This window comes from Macrotis lagotis, chromosome X (genome assembly GCF_037893015.1).
Source record: "Macrotis lagotis isolate mMagLag1 chromosome X, bilby.v1.9.chrom.fasta, whole genome shotgun sequence".
Taxonomy (NCBI): domain Eukaryota; kingdom Metazoa; phylum Chordata; class Mammalia; order Peramelemorphia; family Peramelidae; genus Macrotis; species Macrotis lagotis.
This window is the reverse complement of record NC_133666.1, coordinates 263793050-263810088: the sequence shown is the minus strand read 5'-3', so window position 1 is coordinate 263810088 and position 17039 is coordinate 263793050. Positions and strand designations below refer to the sequence as shown.

At 33.9% G+C, this 17039-nt stretch overlaps 1 protein-coding gene across 9 annotated transcripts in view; it reads right to left on the bottom strand.

Annotated features, from left to right (window-relative positions):
• The window catches only part of PDE4D (phosphodiesterase 4D), a 1222901-nt gene that overhangs the window by 193719 nt on the left and 1012143 nt on the right, over positions 1–17039 (bottom strand). For 7 of the 9 annotated variants that reach the window (XM_074203059.1, XM_074203058.1, XM_074203064.1 and 4 more), the window contains exons 4-5: positions 13290–13363; positions 7596–7645 (exon numbers count right to left, since the gene is read on the bottom strand). In XM_074203059.1, coding sequence (XP_074059160.1) covers positions 7596–7645; positions 13290–13363 — 124 coding nt within the window. Of the gene's footprint in view, positions 1–7595; positions 7646–7752; positions 10947–13289; positions 13364–17039 lie in introns of those variants that run through there. The other 2 variants (XM_074203067.1, XM_074203066.1) reach the window with 2 other exon arrangements.

Sequence of the window (17039 nt, the reverse complement as noted above, 5' to 3'; positions counted from 1 at the left end):
CACCTGTAGGCAACTCAAACTGAACAAATAGGAACATTTATCTTCTTACTATCTTCACCCTCCCCATCAAACCCTTCTTCCAAACTTCCCTGTTTTTAGTGAGTGTTATTCTACTTCTGGAGATTCCAGTTCACATTCCAAAGTAATTATTGACTCTGATCTTTCATTCATCACCTAGTTGCCAAGTCTTATGAATCCTTCCTGCCATAATCTTTCTTGAATTGCTTTTCAATAGTGTGGACACAACAATAATTCATCTTTGCCAGGACCACTGCAATAGATTCCATGCTTCAGACTTTCACCTCCTTAATTTATCCTCCAGATAGCTACAACATATTCTTCCCAAGCACAGATATGTTCCTCATATTTCTTCAATGGCACCTTAGAAGTGGCTATGTTAAAATAAAACTCCTCAATTTTGCATTTAAATCTCTTCACTGCTTGGCTTCAAACTACCTTTCTATCCTGATTTCATTTTACTTCTCCATATATTATTTATATCCAAATCAAGCATTCTTCTTGTTTCCTGAACTTGGCATATCATCTTTTACCTCCATGCCTTTGAGATACAAGCTGTCCCTATTCCTGCTCCACTTCCTCCATTACCTGTCTCCCAAAACCTAGCTTTTCTTCATGATTCAAATCAGATGCCATTTGTACCCAAAGCCTTTCTTGACAACTCTAAATGTCAGTGCTATCTATAAACATCTTTTAGTTTCTCATCTATGTCCATGTTAGAATCCTCCAATGTACATATTACAGAACACCTGTAGAATGTAAGTTCCTTGAGGACTGGAACCACTTTTGGTTCTACATCCTTTATTCATTATGATCTAAGACCCCCTAGTCTAGGACTAAACCTCAGAGACAGTAGAGCCAAATCAAGGTAAATAATAGCTTACAATTCAATGTTCCACATTTATATAAACCTTTACAATTTGCCTATCATATTCTTATTAAGAAGATAACAGAAAATGTACTTCCCCCATTTTACAGTTGAGGAAACTGAGGCTTGGGAAAGAGAAGTGAATGCTGATAAACTCTTAGCTGTCAAATAACTGCTGATTGTGGGGCTAAAATCCAGATCTTCCGACTAAAGAATTGTCTTTCTTTCCATTATAATACAACTTACTAGGAGCTTAATAAGACTGAGATGAAGGAACATGACACAATAGACCCCAGAGAATTCCTATATATTTGATACTGAGCTAATTAATCATTAATTATATACAAAATGACACATGAATGTGGCTTTATTTTATGTTTAGTCAACAGCTCTATAAGGTTGCAGAACTGTTCTTGTTTCTCTTCCCAAGGAGGTTGCCAGTGACCTTGGTTTACCCAACTGTCTTCTGTCAGTGAGCCATTATCCTATACTGGGTCCCTTATCTCCCCCCCCCCCCCCAACACACAGTCCCAGTTCACAGAGGTTTGGTCAAGGGAGAGCAGCAACACTTCATGAAGAAATTTATCAAAGAATGAAAGAGTAGAAAATTGTCATCTAAAAAAGAATCACCTTCCCCATGTTAGAAATGCTTGTTTTATTCCATAAACTGTTCTTTCCTTGAAACCATCCTGTGAGGCAGGCAGTTAAAATATTACTATTGCCATTTTACAATTGAACAAACTGAGACTCAAAATAATAGATGAGTTGTTCATCCACTAAGCTAGTAAATATCAGTCTAGTTTAGAATTCAAACCTAAGCCTATATGAGAGCCTATACTGGCTCTCATAACAAAATCCTGTTACAACTATGTCCCAATTAGTGTGAATAATCAAACTCATGAAGTGTTCACATTATTTGAATTCACATTGCATATTTTCATTACACTGGAATTAATTACTATACTTTACATAATTATAACTTTGAATAATCCAAATTCAAGTACATGTGACCACTTCATGATAATTTCAAATCTGTTATCAGACAAAAACCTCAAAGTAATTCTTAAATCTGAGATTTGATTCCTGGGTCATTAGATTAAGGAAATTCTTTAACAACTTAAAAAAAAACCCAAAATGCTTCATTCTGAATTCATTCATTTATCTTCTCTCTAGTTAAGGGTTAAGACTCTTGCTCAATCAACACTTTATATTTGAGGATTTTACTATATTTCTCTCTTCAAGTAATAAATATCATTATATTTGTGTCTCTTAATTTTGTTTCTCCCTTAAAGATCCACTGTCATTTTTATTATGACATGTAAAACTGTACTGGTCTTCTTTCCCCACACTGTCCCTTGCCCAGAGAATGGATATTCAGATAATCAGACTGAAAATGAAAAAAAAAAGAGTTTTTCCCTGAGACTATTATGTTCATTTGGTTCCTGGTTAAAAAGTCACTAAGTTTTTTGGTTTTGTATTTTCTAAGTAATTCAACTTTATTTACTAAAAAATATCATCAGCTTTAGTTTTTCAAGAAGAAAGTAAATGATAGCATCTGTAAAATATCAGAAATATAACTAATGAATAGTTATCACTCTGGAAGCATTCACATATTTTAACACATCACATGATTTACCAGTGTGATTTCTTAAAAAAAAAGATTCTTCTTTATGAATCTATTCTTAAAGTGGACTCCTTTCATTTAAAAAAACATAGACTCTCTTTCCTGTCCCCACAAGTAGAAATATAACAAAGATCATACATCTAGAATTGGAAAGGAATCCAGCGGTCATCTAACCCAAATGTCTTATTTGATATTTGATGTAACCATGGTCCATGAAGCAACTTGACTGAGGTTATCTAAATAACAAGAGTCAGAGGTAGCATTTGAACCCAAAATTTCTAATTTCAGATCTAGAGCTCTAATGAATCAAGCTGCCTTCCTAATTTCAATCACAACAGAAACAGTTAACCCCATTAAGTCCTATACTGAAATAATAAACTTGGCTAAATATATTGACATAGATTTGCCATTAGTTTTTGTGGTGGAAGTTCAAACTTAAGAGTAAACCTAAATTTGTTTCCTTCCAATAAAATGCTGGTCACCTGAGGGCAAAAATTGTTCTCCTCTTATCTTTGTAATCCTCCTACCCTAGCACAGTGCCTGGAAAACAGCAGTAGGAACTTAATAAATGCTTGCTGAAATGAATAGTTCCTGGTATTTGGTGATATTTGGAATGATGTTTTCATGGAATTGGTTTGCCTCTGTGTCCTCTTTCTTAGCTCTAAGTCCTTCAGACATTTTTTCATGGTAGTTCATGTATTCTCTCCTCACAGACTTTTCTTAGAATTTCTTTTATGTCTTTGTCATTACATGTGTTATTACCCTTCCTTTCCATATCTATAGAGCCTATCTTTTCATCTCTGATCTCATTTTACTATCATATATCAAGTAGTGTGATGTATTTGGACAATCTAGATTCCTGGCACTGACATTAGCCATGTGAACATGAGTAAGTCCCATAATCACTATGAGTCTCAAATTCCTCATCTCAAAAATGTGGATAATATTTGCATTATTTACTTTATAAAGTTGTTTTGGGGAAGAGCTATGAAAACAAGAGATTTTGAGGGTTTTTTTAAATCATACCAAGATTATCATTGGATGAGGAGAAAGAAAGAAAAAGGTGTACATAATAATACAATAGTTTCACATTTTAAACACCCATGATTTCATTGATGTGAATATTTCCTCCATTGAATAAGATTATGTGATTTATAACTTAATAGATGATGATCCAGAGCTGTCACAGTTAAAAAAAGAACCTTCCTCTGAAACCAGGCCTATGATGCACCTACCTGAATGTAATTAGGTTTCACCTCTAATTATAGTTGTAATATCCATTTCCAGGCCCCAAACTCATACTTTACCAGTTTAACAGAAGATGCTAGAGTTTTTATCTGCTGGCATTGTCAAGAACCTAGGATTACATTCACTATTTAATTATAATGGAAGAATTAAATATACAGTTTTATAATGGATATATTGAATTTGAAATATTGATGAAATTATCCTGGTGGAGGTGCTCAAAAGGCATTGGTAATTTTTAAGAGGGGTACTAGAAATATATAGATACATATACACACACATATGTGTGTGTATATATATATATATATGTGTATATATATATATGTATGTATGTGTTGAAACCATCTTGTAACATACCACAGGCTTCAGATTCAAAGAGTTTAAATCTTTCCTCTGATAATTCCTATTTGTAATAATTTACCTTCAGTTTCCTCATTTGGGAAATGAAGGCATAGGACTAAATGGTCTCTGAGGTCCCTTCTCTTCTATGATCCCATCTATGATCTATATCCTCAAAGGAGAATATAGAAAGAGAAAACTGCAGAAGCTGGGCTAAGTGATTTCTAAGATTCATTTCAGCTCTAAATCTTATGATCCTACCATTCTATTTGATATAATTGTGTCTGAATGTTTCATTTCCCTACATATGTGAAAAGTGAGAAATCATCTATTTACATTTTTTTTGTGGAAAAACATGGATTTTTAAAGTCAAAGGTCAAAAGTTGTGCACTGGTCTCTCATATTTGCTCTTTCCAATTTTTGCAACTCTCTCTTTCTCTCTATAAATGAAGTATATTGTATGAATATATTTTCTTAGCTCTTTAAGAGTTTAGAATGAGTACCACACATATAATGCAATTTTATATAATTTACAAGTCAACAGTGCTTTGTAGTTCTGAGAAGTCTGTTATTTAAATATAAAGGACTTTGATTTAATTTGAGTCAACATAGCAGAGCAGAAAAACTATTGCACTACAAATCATTCTGAAACCCAAGTTTTAGATTTGTCTCTGCTATTAACTAGTGATATGACCTTGGGTAAGTGTCTTCATCTCTCAAGTACTTCATTTCCACATCTGCAAAATTAGATGGTTGGATTAAATAGCGCCTTCAAGTTCTAACATTCTTTGAGTCTGCCAATAACAAACACTACATATATAGAACCAATTATTTCTGGTAATCTGTCATTTCCAAACAATGTAATGATAAGTTGATTCATCTCTCATTTAAAAAAATCACCTCTTTAAGAAAGTTCTAATAGATTCCTTAATATGATTCCTCTCAATTTATAAAAGTTTTCATATTTGTTTGTACTTGATTTATTTATTTTAATATTTATAAAAAAAAGTTTTTAACAGAGTAAGACTGGTGTTTTGTGATGAGCCATACATAGATTTAGAATTAGTCACCCCTGGTGACTCTGTCCCTGGTTTTGCCACAGTTCTTTAACTGTGTTGTGACTCTTAGCCATTCTAAGACTCAGTTTCCTTATCAGTAAATTGAAAACAATGGATTAGATTAAGGGTTTTTAATCTGGGAACCACAAACTTTTAAAAAAAAACTTATTTTGATAACTGCGTTTTAACACAATTGATTTCCTTTGTAATCCTATGCCTTTTATTTTATGTATTTAGAAATATTATTCTGAGAAGAGAACCACAGGCTTTACTAGACTGATACCCCCTCCCCCCTCCAAAAGCCTTTTCCCCACTCACCCACAACACCATATAAGTTACAAGCCCTTAGCCTAAAAGATCCCCAAGGTCTCTTTCTGTTCTACAATCAATTACATTGTAGGATAATGTAGAATGGACACAGAACGATTTTTTTGTTGGTTCAAATCAGTCAAGAAATGATGCTCAAAAGAACTGTCCTCCAAGAATGGTGGGAGCCATTAGAAATCAGACCAGTCTTGCTTTGGGGGCATTTGGAACAATTTCCAAGAGCCAGTCATCTGCTATTCTCTGCTGCCCCCCAATGGCTCAGCACAGACTTTTAGTTTTAGCTCCTACTCTAGGCTGATGCAAACCTTTTTCCAATTCTCAATCCTGTTCGTGTTTTTCACTTTGTGTGTGTGTATGTGTTTTAAAAAGATGAAGAAAAGGATGGAGAATTGTCAGCTATCAGTTAGAAAAGATGTCTTGACTTTGTAACACAAGCTATGCACTTTAATTTTTGGCTTCTGCCCTAAGGTCAATGCAGGGCTGTCTTCTTGCTTTCTACAAAAGTACATTCCCAAAACATCATGTGTGATACTTTAAATAATGATAATAATAATAATAGCCTGTTTTAAAACACATAAAGGAAGCTAAATATTTTAAATACTTCTAATATTTTCTAGCCCCTAAAAAAAATCTTTCTTTTGGATCCATCACTCACCCTAAGTTATAGATGACTTGAGTACATACAATAGTCTCATATTTTACCTCAGAAGAGAATTTAGGGCTGTGGTACAATGGAGTTAGCCATGCCCAGGACCACAGCAATGGCAGGGGCAGGCTCCAGAGCCACATAAAGAACAGGCTTCTTTAACAGGGCTGAGGGCAGACAGAGAGACAGAGATAGGGACAGAGAGAGAGAGAGAAAAAAGTCAGAGATTACTCTAGTATATTAATCAGTTTTTTGATCTGTCATATATTTCTACATGATGATTCAGTCAGCAGCTGAGGTCTCCAGTAGAAATGGATCCCTCTTTCCAATGGAAAAGGGTCTCTCCTTGCTTCCAGTGAAGGAGCCACATGAGTAATTAATTCTTAACAACCACAGGACCATGGATTTAGAAACAGAAAAAGCCTTCGAGGTCATAGGCCCACGCATATGAAGTCGATTATTCAAGGTCACATAAAAAGGAAGCTGTAAGCAAGAAAGCTGGGATTTGAACACAAGTCCTTGATTTCCAAATCCAGAATTCTTTCCACTATATCATGCAATCAACATAATTATTTTATAGCAATCTTAATGATACATCCTTGATATCTATAACTACGGCTTCTCCTTAAAAGCAGCAACAACAACAACAACAACAATCTCACTTGGATTTATTTATGTTTTCTACAAATATAGTAAAATGTGATCACTATTATTTGAGATCTACAATATATAGCAGAAGAATGCTGATATTCCATAGAATTCTAATAGCAAAAGAAAATAACAAGGACTTCAACATGCAAGTACAAGAAAATCCATAAGTCAGAGATAGAGCTGAATGAAGGCTCTAGTATAGCAATAGCTACTTGGCAGACAACAAAATGATATTTCATATTTGTACCCTCAAATGTCACCAATTTTAGTTTATAGTCTAAAGTCTTCTTAGCCTTGGAAGACCCAAACACAAAATAACCTAAAACACTACCTTCTACTCTCCTGATCAGCACAAAGGGAAAGCATAAAGAAGAGGGACATTTGACTTCTGACACCCTAACTCTTTTTCTTATGTGCTTTCATTAAGTGAAAATCCCTCATAGTTCAATATATACAAATAAATAATGACACCAAGACTGGACCTATCACTTTCAAACCTACTACTGATAATGTCTTTCAAAGTGCATCTATTAGAAAGTCAACAGCAATTACATGAAGGGAGAAAGAAAATTGCACATATAAAGAATTTCACTGCAAAAGGATTCCCAGATACCACCTTCTAAGGAAACAAATTGAGTAGATCAAATATTAATAATCAGATAATTAATAATAAAAATAATAATAAAGCAAGAAGGAAGTTTCTCTTTTTGTTTTTAGTTTTCAAGAATTGCTGCATAATTCAAGTTTAAATGTTTTTTAACCAGGCTTTAAAAAGTCTTTTTTTCCTATATACCCTATATAAAAAGAAATCAATCTTACCTGTTATAGTTGCCTTGTTGATGGATGGTTGGTTGCACATGGGTGATCTTCTGACAGGAAGAAAACACAAGCAAGAATTAAATATGTTATGTCAATGATAGAATTTTAGTTTAAGCAATATTTTTAGGTTAGCATATACATATATACATAGACTCACTTAAATGAAACTTTCTCTTATAATCAGTAAAGTCCCAGTTTGAGTTCCACACTGCAGTTCATGTTAGACATGAAAGAATAGGAAAATGTTAGATTTTATAGTGCTATACATATGGGGAAAATCAAAAGCTACTATACTTGTCATCTAAAGACTTGGTAGAGGGAAAATTGTTATCATTGGCTTCATTCTATAATAAATGTTTGTTAAACTGCATTCAATTGAGGTAGCATCTAGAGAGAAAATCTAGAATTTCTATTTACATTTTAAAAAGGGAGCAGACTACAGAGTATTTCTACACTGACAACTAATACTTACCAACTTCCTTTTTGCTCTGTAAATTTTCATGTATTCATTTATTCAGGTATTAATCATCTATTAATACCTACTCTGTAAAAGACACCATGCTAAACCTGGGGAGATACATTCCAGGGAAGCTATTCAATTTAATCCTAATTGGAATGACAGCTTGATTGTTAGAGGCAGTACCTCACAGTGTGAAGTTACTCTTAACATTTTTTGTGTCATAGACCTTTCTGATATTCTAGTGAGGCCTATTAGCCCCTTCTCTGAACAAGTTTTTAAATTTACAAAATAAAATGTAGAGAATAATAAAGGAAACCCATTTTTACTGTTTAGACTTTTTACAATTTAGACTTTTTTTTAGTCATTTCTGAATCTTCGTGACCCTTGTTTGGGGTTTTTCTTGACAAAGATACCAAAGTGGTTTACCATTTCCTTCTTCTCATTTTACAGATGAGAAAACTGAGGCAAACAAGTAGCTTGCCCAAGGTCACCCAGTAACTTTTTGAGGCTGGATTTGGATTCAGGTCTTCTTGACTCCAGATCCAGTGCCCTCTGCATGGCACTACCTAGCTACTCATTAAAATACTTATCAAAACTTTTAATGTTAAATTTTAAAGTTTGAGATATTAAAATTAGATAACAAATTTTAACCTTAAAATTAAACATATTAATTAAAATTTAAAATATTTTAAAATATTTTGATCTGAGATGCTTATCAAATTTTTTTCTTTTAAAGATTTCATGGACTCCTATTTAAGAACCCCTTGCCTCAGATGACCTAGGCTCAAATTCTGACTTGAACATGCTGGACAGATTTTCATTTTTTAGAACCATGAACAACTTTCTAAGGTCACAAGTGGTGGAAGAGCTGCCTATCTACTTTTGCAAGAGGGCATTTACTCAGTGGGAGGCTCCTTGCACAGAAGAAAGTTCAGGTTTGGACTAACTGAAATCAATTGCACCTTGCAGAAAGCAGACTCTATTAAAAACTGGTCTACTTAATTGTCATGTATCAGGACTTAAATGTATTCATGTCATTTTATGTCTTTAAACTGGAAAGAGATGATACCCATATGAAATGACTAATGTTGCCAGTACAGTTTGGTTTTTTTTAAGGTGTCTCCTTGATCATGAAAACCTCCCCTCTACCTCTTCCAACCCCACCTGTAAAAATCTCTGGTGGTTTCTTACTCTTGGCACTTCCTTATAAAATCTGACTTCATTGTATGCTCTTTGGAAAGATGAATGATCTGTTCTTACTGGATGACTAAATACCATGTACTCATTTTGTTATTTGCACAGATCACTTAATTCTCTAAACTTTTATATACTCATCTATTAAAAAAGGAGTTGGACCAGATCAGGACCTTTTAACTTTATTGTGGATGTCATGGACCCCTTTGGCATTCTGGGTGAAGGTTCTAGGCCCTTTATCAGAGTATACAATAAGGCATGTTTGTGGCACAGTACAAAAAACACCAATTCTAGTTATCTGATCCTGGGCAAGTCATTTAACCATATTTTCTTCAACTGTAAAATGAGATGGAGAAGGAAATAACAAACCACTCCAATATCTTTGCCCAAAAAACCCCAAAATACCCAAAAGGTGTAACAAAGAATTAGATATAACGAAAAATGACTGAAACAATAAATAACAGCTGCAATGCTTAATCTTTCTGTGACCATCTGAAGTGGTGCAAAAAGCAGGAATCTGATATGAAGATCCTATTAAATATAGTCTTGTAAAGTAAATATATTCTTGTCAGATAAAAATGAATGAGATAGATGAGAGAAAGTATGGGATTTACTGTCAAAAGGTAAGGGTGCACCTCCCGCATTATGGTAAGTCATTACTTTTATTTACCTCAGACTTCAGTCTCTTCATCCATTAAATTGGGGTACCAATACATGCACTGCCTAGTTTCATAGAGTTTGTATGAGGAAAGCACTGGACAAACTATTTGAAGAATTGTAACTAAGAAGGCAACAGTCCAAGGTTTTTAACTCTTCCCTAGGTTCAGAGAACATTTTCTCATAATTCATGTGAATCCTAGTCAATAGACCACTATTTCCTTTTAAGTTTTATTCAATTTAATTTTAACACAAATAAAAATTCTGCCAAATATACCTAGACTTACTACTGAGGATTTATTTAGTTTTATATGAAATAAGAAATGCTACTAGTGACGATCTATTTGCCAAATAGGAAAATAAAGTGATAGGGAAATCTGATTAAGAGTAGCAAAGCAACTTATGACCTCCCAAACATTGCATTTCTCCTATTACTTTGAAATGCATTTGACTGACAAGAGGTAATGCACTGTCTTTAACTTGCAGACAATTATAATAATAGTCATAAAACACTATAGCTAGCATTTTTAAAGAGATTTAAAATCTGCAAAGCACTTTACATAGATTATCTCATTTGTTTACCCTCATTTTTCAGATGAAGAACCTGAGGCTGGAAGAAGCTAAGTAACTTGTTCGGCATCACAAAACTGGTATTTAAGGTAGGATTTGAAATCAGATCTTTTGGACTCCAAATCTGTCATTCTACCTGCTATATTACCTTAGTCAGGTCAACATCCTCTGCTTGCCAGCCAAAGAATATTCTTTCACCATTCTTTGATTAGGCAAAAGAATTTTTTTTCTTAAGAAAGGTAATATATATATATAATCATACATATATAATATAGATTTAAACTAGGACATACTAATTTGAATTATTAGTTTATTCTTCAGAAAATAGAATTATTGGCTACATGATATCTCTCTATAAAATTAACTTCACATTCTTTCTCTTTAAAATAAAACTCATTTCTGAGACCACAGGGAATATAGGTACTCAATCACCTGATATTTCATCATTTCAGCATGCCACCAAAATTGAGTTTTTAAACCAGTCATATATCTCTTTCCAGAAAATGCTATGAAAATGATTTCTATTTGAAAGAAAAAAATTTAGAGAACAATGACCAAAAAAATCTAACTTAGAGAGTCATACTTTACATGACAACAGTATACTTTATATGACAACAGTCATAGTTTACATGAAAAGAGTTTTTAATAAAATATAAAAGACAACAGTCATACTTTACATGAAAAATTTTTTTAAATAAAATATAAAAGAATTCACTACCAAGACAAGGAAAGAATGAAGAAAATAACTGAAAGAAAACTAAGAAATAGACATTAGTTCCATTTAATGTTATCTCTTCAGGTTTCCAGGACTTCCTTCCTACATCCTTAAAAATTGGATAAGACAAGGAAGACCATTACCAGTTCCCACTGTCTGCAGAATCCAGGGGGCATAGTTGAAACATTCCAATGACACAGCTAATGGCTAACCTCTCTTGGCCTAACAGGTGGCATGAACAACTTTGAAACTCTGCCATGTGGTACAACTGGCAATCCATCTCTGACACTCTGAGAGCTTGTGATTTCTTATCAATCTAGATAACAAGTCTAGAACAGGCTGTGGGTAAGTCTTTTGAGAGGAAGATATAAAAGATCGATTCAAGTATTCACTTGAAATTTGTCTTAAAAGTCAGCTGGGTTTTAAAGTTAATCCAAGGAGGTTTAGGACAACTACATGGTGAGTCTATGACTCAGATTCAGAAGTAGCTGTGCCTTTCTATTTAAACTTTTATGTCCTTGTAAGTCAGATGGGGACTAAAGTACCTTTTAAACTTCTGATTTGCAAAATATGGGCATCCAAACCTAGATGCCATCATGTCTCCACAATTGGATGACCAGTCATTTGCCTGCTCTAAAGTTTTTATGGAATTTCAGAATCAGAAGATAATTTAGAGACAAATCTGGTCTGGAGGCTCTTAACCTGGGGTTCATGAACTTGTTATTTAAATATGTATATGCATGTGTGTGTGTGTGTGTGTGTGTGTGTGTGTGTGTGTGTATAATATATATATATTATATATCTTGGAGATCATATAATAACTTTCTTTAAAATAATGTGTTTCACTTTTTCATTTAAAAATATTCTGAGAAAGAACAGCTCAACAACAACAAAGCATTAGTGTTTAACAAAATTGTTAATTTTAGTGAGGCTTTGGGCACTGCACTAATCTTATTTTTCTGTTTGCTTACAAAGATGGAGAGGGAACCCTCTGATTTCACAGATTTCAAACCTGTAAGTGACCTCCAAAGTTATGGTATATGAGTGTTGATAATTATTATATAGATGTATATGGATTATATACATCATAAGCTCTCAAGTTTCATATACTGTTTTCACCATTGCTTGGCTAATCCACCAATCACAAAGTACTTTTTGTCTTCCTTTTCTTAAAGCAGGGAATTTGAGTTAGAAACTGTCTATCCTGTTGACTTCTACAAAGTTATCACTTTAGACCTCACTTCTCTATTATAGAGAGGAATGTAACTCTTATAAATTATTATAGGGTTAATTTTCATTTCTTTGTAAGAAAATGTGGGTCGTCTAGCTCATAATACCTTTTGGAAATAAGTAGTTCAAATGTGAACTATAATAACATTAATTATAAATCTGATGAACATTTAATTTTTTATTCACTGTTTTTTGGTGGATCTTTAGAGATACATGCTTAACTTAAAAAAAAACAATTCTAGCATTTTTTTTCCTTTTCTAGTTTATCAAACCTTTGATAATGAGTCCTTTTCCAAAATGAGTCTTTTAATTATAAGAATTGAATAAACTTGAAGTGAGGAATTCACACTAATTTTTTTCCATTTGATCCTAAAATAGTGGCTCTGCTTTTAAAGAATTTTATTGTTAGTGGAAGACATTTCCAAAGGTTTCTTTGCAGTTTCTTTTGCCTTGATAGAATATAAAACTATGATATAAATTACAATTTTAAAAATTGCATGCATGCTACTCATCTGATTTTGAATTGACTCAAAGGCCCAAGGGATCAAATACTAATGGTTAATTTATAACAAGTCAGAAATCTAAAGTTACCCTGAGTTTAAATAACTGGCAAAGGACATGACAGGCCAAGTGACTGCTGACAGATGGAATCCCTGGGTTCAGGGGTCATATTGTTCCACTTCTGCCATAGAACCATCCCTGCAAAGTATTTATAGAAAATGGAATGGCTGGCATATGACTCTGTTTGAGTTGCTGGCTAATAATGGAACAATGCTGGAAAATCTAATCTTTTATCTTGGGTTCAATCAAATGAGGAAAACGTCTGTCCATTTAATCACAGTGAGGAATTGGGGGAAGTACAACTTACTTGCTAGGTGCTCGGTCTTGTAAATTTGTTAATGCAGCAAAATTATTCCGTACAGTACGCAGGCTGGCCAGGACCTGAAACAGAGAAAGACAGATATACATACATATATACAAACATATATGTATATATATACATTTTAGTACCAGGATCATAGTATAATTCAAAACAGCTTATGAATTGGGCAAATATAATTTTGTCATTGATCTATACAAGCTAGCATTACCAAAAAATGCTATTGTCACTGATCACAAGAAGCAGAATGCAAAGCAGACAGAACTAGATCCAGGAAAATGAACTCCACCTTAGATATTCACTAACTACACAATCAAAGGCAAATGATTTAATCTCTCTGAGCTTCAGTTTATTCATCAGTAAAGTAAAGGAGTGAAAATATTTTTTTAATTTAAATGAAATAAAATAAAAGATAGGAATTCAATGACTTCTAACTCTAAATCATGGTGATCAACATCCCTTCTCATATATTTTTTTTTCATTTGGGTGATACTAGAAGGAGGATAAAGGGATTAGATATCACACTGGAATGAAAAACAAGGGTTAGATAGCTTTCTTTTTCTACTTTCTCCCACTGACTATTGAGAACTGGATTCAGGTTAAGTAAATCTTAAATGATCTGCTTTCAAGAAAGAGAGGACTTCTCAGCTTAAAAGGTACAGCAGTGTTAGGTGTAGTACTATCAAATTGGAATGTTGAGAAATCACTGAAATTGAGATTTTTCCCTTATCATTTTTGACCATGAACACATAAATTTCCAGATACCTACAGGATTCCAGTATGGTTCCATCCCCACCACACCCCAGTCATATTTTCAGATTCAGGAAAATGGCTTCAAATCCCAGTTCAGATACTAACTCACTACATGGTTCAAGAAAAGAATAGCAATATAATTTAGATTCTACTTAAGGTCACTAATGAATTGTTTACTTCATGGATATGGTGTTGTAAAAGTTATTCTATTTAAGAATTGTTTGAAGTTAATAAAAATGTATATTTATGGCCACGATTAACTTGAATACATTCAAGAATTGGATTAATCTAACATTTGAATCTGACATTCAAATCTAACATTTGAAAATATTGCCAACTCTGACCTGTTTGCTCCCAGAGTTACAATCCTTATAGCATCCATTTCTATCTGTGTATCCTAGCTGCCTACTCAGGCTCAGAACAGAGACAAATGATCTCATCAACTTCTTGTCTAAACTTACTCCTTTCTCAGTTTCCTTCTGATTATTGATGGTAGTCACCTTGGCTAGAGCGCAACTTGAGTCATCATTGATTCTTTACTTTTCCTTGTTATCACAGATTCTAGAAAACTATCTCCAGGCCAGCTTCTCTGCTCCATGTATATCATCTTCACCTTCTCTGCTTCCATATTAGCATCTGGTTCAAGTTCTCTTTGCTTCTTGCCTGAATCATTGCAAAAGACTCCTAACCATTTTTTATCCCTCCAGTCTTTCCTGTTCCAGTATAGTCTTTAAACAGTTGCCAAAATAATCCTTCTAAAATATAGGTCTGTCCATGCCTACTCCTCTGTTCCAAAACTTTTTTTGGTGGCTCTCTTCATATTGGCTATAAAATAAAATATCAACTCCAAAGGTTGACATTTAATATTCTCCACAATCTGGCTCCAAAATACTTTTCCATAGCCTCATTTCATTGTGCTCCCTTTTACATATTTTATATCCCTTATATACCCTTTCCCACCTTTATATATTTGGAAAGCCTCTTTTCTGAGGCTGAAACATATTTTTATCTGTCCCTACTGAATCTTTAGGTTTTTTTCAAGGTGCAGATAGTTTTTATGAAGTCTTCCACTTTTTTTCCAACCCTGAGTCAACACCCTGCCTTCACCCTCTCTATCCCCAATCAAAAGGTCGTTTACCTTTTCCAATTTTCCCAAGATACTCTATTCCTTTCAGTGTTATATTCCACCTGATATTTTGCTTATTTTTGCACATGTCAAATCTAGCTCTTGATCCTTAAGTGCAGGGATTGCTATTTCCCCTCATTATATCTCCAAAGTTTAGCATAGTTTCTTCCATATGGTAGATTCATTAAATATTTCCTCCTGAATGAATGGGTATATCCCAACTTTCAGAACTTGATTTATCAAAAAAAAAATTCAGATACCTTCTGACATCCAAAAGTGTAGCCATGATCATGTCATCCCCTTGCTCAATAAATTCTAGGAAATCTCTATCTGCTTTCAGAATCAAATATAAAAATCTCCATTTGATGTTCAAAGTCCTACATAACCTGGTCCCTCCTTACTATTCCAGTCTTCTTAAGGCATACATTCTCACAACTCTGTGATGTTTCTTGCAGAAGACACTTCATGGGCATTTCACAAGGGTGACTATCCCCCCTCCCCACCCCATGCTTAAAATGTACTCTGATCTCTGCCTCCTGACTTTTCATGTTCCAGTCAAAAATCTCACTTGCTATAGAAAGTCTTTTTCCCTAACTCTCTTAATTCTAGTACTTTCCTACTATTGATTGTTTCAAATTTATCTTGGATATAAGTCGCTTGGAAATAATTATATACATGTTGCCTTCCCATTAGACAGTGATCTTTTTTGAAAGCAGAGACTTCTTCTATCCCTAGAACTTAGCACAATGCCTAATATTCAATGGGGGTTTAATAAATGTCTATTAACTGACTGAATCAGACAATTTCACTTTCTCTGGTATGAAGCCTTGACTATTGTAAAAGTAATCCCTATAAGTTATTCTGTATCATTAAAGCATCTATTCTATCAGACGTGCCACTGAAGCATTCAGAATATAACCATCATACCAATTTGCTTTTTCTAGGCAAATATTTTTGTCTTGTTATACTTAATGGGGTCTGACTAGCAAATAATTGCTAAGGGAACTTACATGATAACTGGATAAATACTATAATAATAAGATTTCATATTGCATATTGCATTGTAGCTCAAGTTTGAGTATTGGAATGATGTCAGAAGTGTGATTCTGAATGGAAGGCATCTGAATGGAAGATAGATTGGACATGAAAGAAACTTGATTCAGGGAAAACAATTAGGAGGATTACTGAAATAGTCCAGGTCAGAGGTAATGAAGTCCTGGTTTTGATTGGTAGCTGTCTAAATAGAAAGAAAGTGATGGATGTGAGAGATGCCATGGTGGGGGGGATGACAAGACTTGGAAACTGATGGCAAATGAATCCTTCATGAGCACCAATAGAAGCAGGACAAGTGATTGTTTATATCTCCAATTCATAAGAGAGAAGAGGGAAAAAAACCTAGTTAGATTTGGGCTCCATTATAGTTTATTTCAAAGAATATTGAGGCCTCTTTTTTGGGAATTATTTGTCCTTTGCCTGTGACTAGACAAATTCTGTCCTTCTTGAATGAATCCCTAAGAGCATCCACATCAAAACTCCCCCCTTCTGTTTTCCTTCAGTGCCTAATGGCTGTTGACCAAAAAAGTATCATTCATCTTTTCCTCAATGAAAATGAAGCTTAAGGAATTAAAACCCTTTCCTTTCCATCTATCCTTTTCAGGGAGTGATCAGAATAAGTTTTCAACATCCTGGGAATAATGAAGCTGACAAACACATTAGGAAAGAAATTCTTACAAGGTCATGGAAGACATCTCCTCATGGATGGCTCCCATGGGGAATGGTAAAATACTCTCATCATGTAACATATATAACTTGAAGCCTCTTTTAGGTACAGAATTTTCTTTAGTAATGACAGTAAATGA